The sequence below is a fragment of a genome, unplaced genomic scaffold, assembly GCF_019419815.1.
Source record: "Pyrus x bretschneideri cultivar Hongxiangsu unplaced genomic scaffold, Pyrus_bretschneideri_v1 Contig4, whole genome shotgun sequence".
NCBI lineage: Eukaryota > Viridiplantae > Streptophyta > Magnoliopsida > Rosales > Rosaceae > Pyrus > Pyrus x bretschneideri.
The window spans coordinates 1014227-1023150 of NW_025999723.1; the positions used below are offsets into that span (position 1 = coordinate 1014227).

Sequence of the window (8924 nt, forward strand, 5' to 3'; positions counted from 1 at the left end):
ACCGACTCGGAAATCCGAACCGTTTAAAGACTTTATTTTTTTTATGAAGTGGGATATTAGGATGGGCTAGCTAATGAGGACCGCATGATTTAAAGTGATTAGTTTGAATTTCCAGATCCGTTTGCTTTAGACACAAAATTCGAAAAGAATTTCAACTTACAAAAGATCAATGCTCCTTCCAACCTGACTTTCGTTTACCTTTATCCTTCTTCTTTTACATATCAATTATGCTCGTATTGACATGTTTACTTACTTAAAACAAACTTGAAAATTGAATGAAAAATGAATGGGTCCAATCATTAAGGACGCTGCGACATACCCTGATCACCCCATAGTGGAGGACTAGAGAGATTCCGTTGCCGTTGGTCCTGAATTACATAAAGCTGCATAATTCATTAATAATTTGCACAGTAAACATTCCTCCATGGCTTCATGGTATGGACAAATTTTTCGGTGCAAAAAATACGACTCGGTACATTAAGTATTGTAATACAAGTAATTGATTTTTTTTTTTTAAATATTCAATCATTTATATTATGAATTTATAACACTTGATACTAGACTGTGTCTTCGATACACTTAAAAATCTTCCGACAGGATAGATAGTAAAGGGAGAATATGCTATTAAATTAAAGGAATCCCATTTCTTATTAATTGTAATAAGTCAGCATCAACCATCTGCTGATAATATGGTAGGCATTAATTAGGACATGACTTGTGATCTAAGGTATTCAAAGATATTCTGGACCGTTAATTATTAAATGGTTGATTCAGATGTGATCATTTTAAGATTTTGAATACATTAACTGTTACACCTATTTATCCAAAATTGTCCATCTTTTAATTTTGAAAACCAAAAAAGTTGTTGTAATTAAGTTGCTAGCCTTTTTTAATTTCAAATTGGCCTACCAACGAATCAAATAAAATTACATGATAAGGATATAAGTTACATAACATCTTAATTAATATTTGATATTATGAAGGGAAGAAAAAGTTATGGTAACATAACACATTATTCGTCCGACAATTTTTACAAAAGCATAGCGAATTACCTCACAACTTAGAGGGAATTTGATAGAAACTATAAGAATAACATGAGAAACTCACTTGTAACTAGTGTTATACAAGTTTCCATCTAGCGTCGCTTAGTAGTTAGGTGGCTAATTACTGTTATGATTAATTTAATTCATAAGCATTTGAAAAATAAGAAAGAGCACTAAGACCTACTTAGGTCATGCCTCTCACTTAAACAAAAAATAAATAACTTATATTTTACATTTTATTTTTGCAATAAATGATAAATAGGAAAGGTGTAACTAAATCCCAAACCAACCAACAAAAAATCCAAAGTCATCAAATTAGTGTCACTTAATACTACAGTCTAGTGATATTATTTTTCACTTGTAAGTGAAAAGTTGAGATTTGATTATCGCCAAAGACGAATTTGAATTCTTCTTTTTATTGTAAATAATATATTTTGTTTAAAAAAAAAAAATATTGAAAAGTTAGGGAAATCGTCTACGTCATACCCAGACTTGCGGTACAACATCCGACGTTACTTTTAAGTCTTAACCATCTGATTTTGATTTGAGATCTGTTCCTGTTAAATCACCCACTCCCACATCCCTGGTCCCACAAAAAAAAGTACCACCGACAGAAACAATCTCTACATCACGCAACGTGATGTCGCCACGTGTCACATCACCCCAACAGGGGCCATAATAAATAGGTAGATTACCATACCGCGTCCTGGTAGGTCTCTCCCGCGATCTCTATCATGGGATTCTCCTGCACTCGCACTCTTCTCCACACCTGTTTCCAAAGTCAACACACTTTAGTCAAACATACAACTTTAGGACCAATCATTACAAATTGTAGAAACAGGGGCTGATGCAGAGGATCGCAGCTCCATCGTCTTCCCTCTTTGTGCTATATTTACACAATCCATTTCTCTCTTCACGTACCTTAAAACTCTCTCTCTCTCTCTCTCTCTCTCTCTCTCTCTCTCTCTCCCTTGTCTCTCTAGAGTGCAGAGAGTAACAATGGAGGTTTTCTACTACATGGTGTTCGGGATACTAGCGGCGGTGGTGGCCGCGGCGGAGCTCAGCAAGAGCAACAAAGACCGAATCAACACCCCGTCCACTTTCAACGTCTTCAAGAACAATTACCTTTTCGTTTACTCTCTCATGATGGGTAAGCCCACTGGATCTAACCCAAGTTATCGTTTCTCTCAATGCGTACGTGTTTGTTTGCGTTTTTGTATAAATGCATGTGTCTTGATTTGATGAATTTTGATCCGATCTGATGCTAATAGTGAGTTTTATGGAGTTTTAAGTGGAAATTTAAGTACTCATTTGCGAGATCTGCTTGTCTCCGATAGTTTTGATCATGTTTTTGATAAGATTTTTGGGATTTTTAATCGTTTTCTTGGTTGAAAAATGATGCTGGCATTGCTTTAATTCTAGCTATTTTCTTTTGATTTGTTCTTAATTGGTGAATAGGAAGTTGGATCTGAGTTGCAGATTAATTTGAGGGGATTTTGCTAATTATGTTTGAACTTCTCTGATTGAATGAAGAATTGGTTTAAATTACTGACAAATTAATGGTTTTATGGCGATAGCTGGGGACTGGTTGCAGGGTCCTTATGTCTACTACCTGTACAGTACGTACGGATACGGAAAAGGCGACATCGGACAGCTTTTCATTGCTGGTTTCGGGTCCTCCATGTTGTTTGGAACAATTGTTGGATCTCTGGCAGACAAACAGTGAGTTTTCGCGCTGTCATATGCTAAATGGTTCCATGATTATTCAATAACTTTTCACTGATGGTGTCATGAATTTAGGGGCCGAAAGAGGGCGTGCATCACTTATTGTATAACTTACATACTGAGCTGCATCACCAAGCATTCTCCTCAGTACAAAGTTTTGATGTTGGGGCGTATTTTGGGCGGTATTGCCACATCACTTCTATTTTCAGCATTTGAATCATGGCTTGTTGCAGAACACAACAAGGTAAGGGATTGTTGCTCTGCCCTTCGTTTGTTTTTTTTTTTTTTTTTTTTTTTTTTTTTTTTTAAGGAAAACTAATGAAAAAGCTTGAAAATTTTAAGTTTTAATGCTAAGGACAAACTAAAGGGTAAATTGAATAGTATATGATTGACTTTTTAGTGTAAAAATGTGGTTTTTCGTTAAAGTGAATAGTACCGGAAGCTTTTCGTTAAAGTTCTCTATTTTTTTAAGATCGTTTGCTCACAGATCCACTCTAGATGTATAGTTTTAGTGGATGGTCACCTCACTCAACAGGCTGAATTTGTCTTCGAAGGGTACTATTATCGTGCTCACTGGCTTATACTAGAAAAAAATCGCTTGCTTGAGGTGCAAAAATTGTTGCCTTTGTAAATTGTTTGGATGTCATTATTTGTTACACATAGGCAATGAGTTCAACTAGGCGCTGTTTCGCTTGGTTGGGGGCGTGAACTGTGAAAAATTTGATTGATTTCGGAATTTTAACCCTTTGTATCAATAAATCTTATATGTGATCCTCATCTTGACTGTGCAGAGAGGTTTTGAACAACAGTGGCTGTCAATTACATTCTCAAAGGCAATATTTCTTGGCAATGGTGTTGTTGCTATCTTGGCTGGGTTGCTTGGAAATACGCTGGTTGATGCACTGGCTCTTGGGCCTGTGGCACCCTTCGATGCTGCTTCATGCTTTCTCACAATTGGAATGTTTGTGATTTTGTGCACATGGACAGAGAATTATGGAGATCCTTCGGAGAGCAAGGACTTGTTTACCCAGTTCCGGGGTGCTGCTGTTGCCATTGCTTCTGGTATACTATAAACTTAAACTAATAGTTTTGGATGATAAATTGTGTATGTTTAATCGTTGGCTTTGGTGTTTAAGCCTACATACGTCCTGCGATTTCTTGTCATTCCCTTTCCAACCTCATGGTCTATTTTTCTGTTATGTTCTGCCTCATTTATTATTACCTTTTTTTATGTGGTTCAGATGAGAAAATCGCGTTACTGGGTGCCATACAGTCTCTGTTTGAAGGTTCTATGTATACATTTGTGTTCCTCTGGACTCCTGCTCTGAGCCCCAATGACGAGGACATTCCACATGGTTTTATTTTTGCCACTTTCATGTTGTCTTCAATGCTTGGAAGCTCCCTTGCATCCCGGTTGATGGCTCGACAATCACCTAGGGTCGAGAGCTATATGCAGATTGTCTTTGCCATCTCAGCTGCCTCTCTCCTGCTTCCCATTGTGACCAGTGTATGTTAGGATTGCAGTGTATTGTTTTCTTTATTATTCTATGTTGTGCCGTTCCCTAACTTTGCTAATTTCAAACAGTTCTTGGTAGCACCTTCCACTGTGAAAGGAGGGAGCATCTCTTTTGCTGGTTGTATCCAGCTTCTTGGATTCTGTGCCTTTGAGGCTTGTGTAGGACTATTCTGGCCGTCCATCATGAAGATGAGATCTCAGTACATCCCCGAGGAGGCCAGGAGCACCATCATGAACTTCTTCCGCATTCCTCTCAACATTTTTGTCTGCGTTGTGCTGTATAATGTATGTTACAGTTCTTGACCTTGCAATTACATTAGACCTGTAGATGTGGGTGAAGCAATCTTGTTTTGTCTTACGGACATGATGTTATCACGTAAGTGTGCTCAGTCCACCTCTTTTGTAACTAGCGAGTTGGTTTTGTATGTCTTTGCAGGTTGATGCGTTTCCAATGACAGTTATGTTTGGTATGTGCTCGATCTTCCTCTTCGTAGCATGTCTCTTGCAGAGGCGCCTCATGGCGATTTCAGACAAGCCCAGTAAGTCTCACTCCAACCATATCCTTTGGCATCCTTAATATTTTTGGTGCTCATGGTTGGAACTGTTTGATTCTGTCAACAGAGACTGAAGATTGGGTATCAATGAAGGAGAGGGACGGCGAGGCAGAGCCGTTAAACATATAATCGACGCTGAGCTGACAGACCACCGGACTTTTGAAAGGTCGAAGACAACGAGCTCATCCGTTCAACATACTAGTAAAGATCCTGTTAACTAAGGGTATGTTCAATTTCGAAACGGTATGGATGGAAAATGTGGGAGGAAAACAGTGGTCTGCCCAGCAAAGATGCGAACCGAAGAAGATCCGGTTGAACGTCAGTGAATTAGTTTATTGCCAAGTTTTCGGGGAAGGAAAAATCATCTCTTCTTGTAATGCCATCGTTATTCTTTTACATTATCCAATAGCCTCTCTCTCTCTCTCTCTCTCTCACTCTCTCACACACACACACACACACACATTTTTCTTCATTGACATTGAAGTGTACCTACGATTACTTAATGCAATTTTGTTTTATCATCTTTGTGTTTTTGTCATCAACAAAATTGGAGTGCGGCTTCTGATTTATGCAGACTCAAAAGTCACATTTTCCGGTTTAAAAGTTGAATGAAAATTACTTGGTAAGACTCTCTCCAAATCACTAATAATAAATTCTTTAATGCATACAACAAAAAATTTCGGCTTAAATACTCTATTAAAAATACATTTTTACCTAATTAAATAGTAAAGTCACTGTCAATTGCGTTACAGATTTTACTCTTAATCATGATGAAAAATATTTTTCAAAAATAAAAAGTTTACATTTTTCTCAACAAAAAACGTTGGCTAATCATTACGGTTTTTTGTCGATTTTGCAAATTTGTACAAAAATCTATTTGCTTTCACCTCCATCGCACCATAAGGTTTTGCAAATTCATGTAAGACTTTTTGTTGATATTCTTGTAGATGAAGTCTAGTTTTGGCAATGTGTTGGGCCCTGACTACAATTTTTGTCCATTTTATTTTTTTAGTTTTCGGCTTACATATTCTATTAAAAATATATTTGTAGCTCAATAAATGGTAAAGCCACTTTTAATTACCTATAAGGTACTTTTATTCATACCGGGAAATATTTTGTAGAAATAAAAAATTTAGCATTTTTTTTCAATTAAAACGTGGGCTAATCATCATTGTTTCTCAATGATTTTGTAAATTTGTACAAAAATTGTTGTACAATTTATTTTCTTTCACCTTCGTAGCACAGAGAGGTTTGAAAATTCATATAAGACTTTGTTGATATTCTAAATAGATGGAGACCTCGTGTCAACAATATTTTATGTCACACTACAATTTTTGTCCATTTATTTTTAAGTTTTTGTTTTAAATATTCTACTAAAAAAACATTTGTGTCTCAATAAACTGTAAAATTGTTTCCAAATGCCTTATAATGTGTTTCTATAATACTGACGAAAAATGTAACATCCCACATCGTCCAGGGGAGTGATCCTTATATGTATATTCTCATCCCTACCTAGCACGATGCCTTTTGGGAGCTCATTGGCTTCGAGTTCTATCGGAACTCCGAAGTTAAGCAAGTAGCGCGCAAGAGCACTCCCATGATGGGTGACCCACTGGGAAGTTCTCGTGTGAGTTCCTAGAAACAAAACCGTGAGGGCGTGGTCGGGGCCTAAAGCGGACAATATCGTGCTACAGTGGTGGAGCGCACCCGGGAAGTGGTCCCCCCCGGGCCGGGATGTGACAAAAAATATTACGAGAAAATAAAAATTTGGCATTTTTCATAAAAAAACGTGGGTTACACTCACGGTTTTTAGTTGGTTTTGCAAATTCGTATATAAATCATCGTTCAATCTATTTATTTTCACATTTGCCTCATCTTGAAGTTTAAAAAAATAAAATTAAGATTTTCCGTTGATATTCTTGAGGGTGGAACCCCATTTTAACAATGTTTAGGCCTCACTACTATGTTTGTCATTTATGTTTTTAATTTTTGACTTAAATATTCTACTAAATATACATTTATTGCTTCATAGACAATAAAACCGCTTCCAAATGCCTTATAAAGTTTTTCTTAATGCTCACGAAAAATATTTTGCGAAATAAAAAAGTTAGCATTTTTAACAAAAACAACTTTTGTTAGGCGGGCTCGACTCAAGTAAAACAAGGCGAACTTCGCTCACACATAACGAGGCACACCGAGCACAAAAAATGAGAGGGTGGCTCCGGCACGAAAGATCGGCATCAAAACAAGGATATAGATATATATCTAAAGAAATTTGAATCTAAATAAAGTAAGGTAGGAAGAAAAATAATTCAACGGAAATAGAAAAAAGTACAAAATAAATAAATAAAATAGAAAATGATACGATCGGTACTTAGGTACCGATTATACAGTGGAGTTGCCGCGACTGAGGTAGCTGTACCCAATATAAGTCGCTAGTAGCATAACTATAAGTCGCTAGTATCATAACGATCCCGGCTTTTCAAATGTTTCTATTTTTTTTTCTTTTTTTTTTTGTTGTTAATTTTTCTTGTATTTCTATTATCTTAACAACAAACTATCATATTCATGTTCTTCAAAATATATTATTTCGTATAAAATCTATTATAATTCATATTTAAACACTTGTAATCAACGATTTAGAATCTAAATTTAAAGATATTTGAATTTAATAGTGATTACTCAAATAAAGGAAATAAATTAGAATAGGGAAAGATCAGGTACCACGCTACCAATCCTCGCCCTAAATCATCTTTCAATCTATTTATTTTCACATTCACTCTCAGTGAAGTTTTGAAAATTAAGGTAACACTTTTCGTTGGTATTCTTGAGGGCAAAACAATTTACAATGATTTGGACCTCACTACCATATTTTTACTTATTTTTTAGTTTTTGGCTTAAATATTCTACTAAATATACATTTGTTGCTCAATAAGTAGTAAATCTGCTTCCAAATGCCTTATAAAGTTTTCCTTAGTACTCAAGAAAATATTGCGTGAAAATAAAAAAATTGTATTTCTAACAAAAAAAAACATGGGTGTTAGGGGGCTCAACGCAGGCAAAACGAGGCGAACTCCGCTCATACATAACGAGATGCACCCGGTGCATAGAAAATGAGGCAGGCCTTGTGCCAGCAAAACGAGGTGGGCTCTACTTGCAAAAGGCGAGCAAGCAAAATAAGGATATAGATATAAATCTAAAGGTATTTGAATCTAAACAAAGTAAGGTAGGTTTGACAAAAAAAAAAAAAAAAAAAGTAAGGTGGGAAGGTAAAAAAATTCAATAGAAAATGATATGGTCAGTACTTCGCTTCCGATTGTCCACAAGAGTTGTCGCTAGCGAGGTACCAGCTGCCACTTGCAAGAATTTGGAACATTTTTCTTTTATTTCCCTTAGCACTACAACAAACCATCACATTCATGTTCATCAAAATATATTTTTTTGTGCAAAATCTATTATAATTCGTATTTAAACACTTGTAATCAACGATTTAAAATCTAAATTTAAAGATATTTGAACCTGGTTTTTTTTTTTTTGGTTAGTTTTTCTTTTATCTATACATAATAATAGAACTCTCTTTGTCAACCAAAAGAGGGTGAAATGCTATTTAACAAAACAAAATTTTACTATTTTTTGTTTAAACCTCACCTACAGGTGATTTTAACATCTAGAATTAAAAAAAAAAAAAAACTTAAATATATACACTAAATATACATTTTAACATCTCTATATTCTTCACTTGTTTTTTTACTTCTTGGCTTAAATATTCTATTAAATATACACCTGTTGCTTAATAAATCGTAAATCCGCTTCTGAATACATGTAAAGATTTCCTTAATCATCGCTGAAAATAAAAAATTTGCATTTTTTTTTACCAAAAAAACGTGGATTAACACTCATGGTTTTTAGTTGGTTTTGCAAATTCGTACATAAATCACCGTTCAATCTATTTATTTTTGCCTTCGCCTCACTGTGAAGTTTTGAAAATTAAGGTGAGACTTTCCGTTGAGATTCTTGAGTGTAGAATGCCATTTGACAATGTTATGTGCGTCACCATTATATTTTTCGCTTATTTTTTTAGTTTTC

General features: G+C 35.4%; 1 protein-coding gene across 1 annotated transcript; it reads left to right on the forward strand.

The window, feature by feature from the left end:
• The first annotated feature begins 1982 nt into the window (after positions 1-1982).
• Positions 1983-5359, forward strand: LOC103951617 (molybdate-anion transporter). Its single transcript, XM_009363047.3, has 8 exons — positions 1983-2193; positions 2621-2765; positions 2844-3012; positions 3560-3830; positions 4010-4275; positions 4354-4569; positions 4721-4823; positions 4906-5359. The coding sequence occupies exons 1-8, from the start codon at positions 2043-2045 to the stop codon at positions 4965-4967; spliced, it is 1383 nt and encodes a 460-aa protein (XP_009361322.1). The 5' UTR covers positions 1983-2042; the 3' UTR covers positions 4968-5359.
• Positions 5360-8924: the final 3565 nt, after the last annotated feature.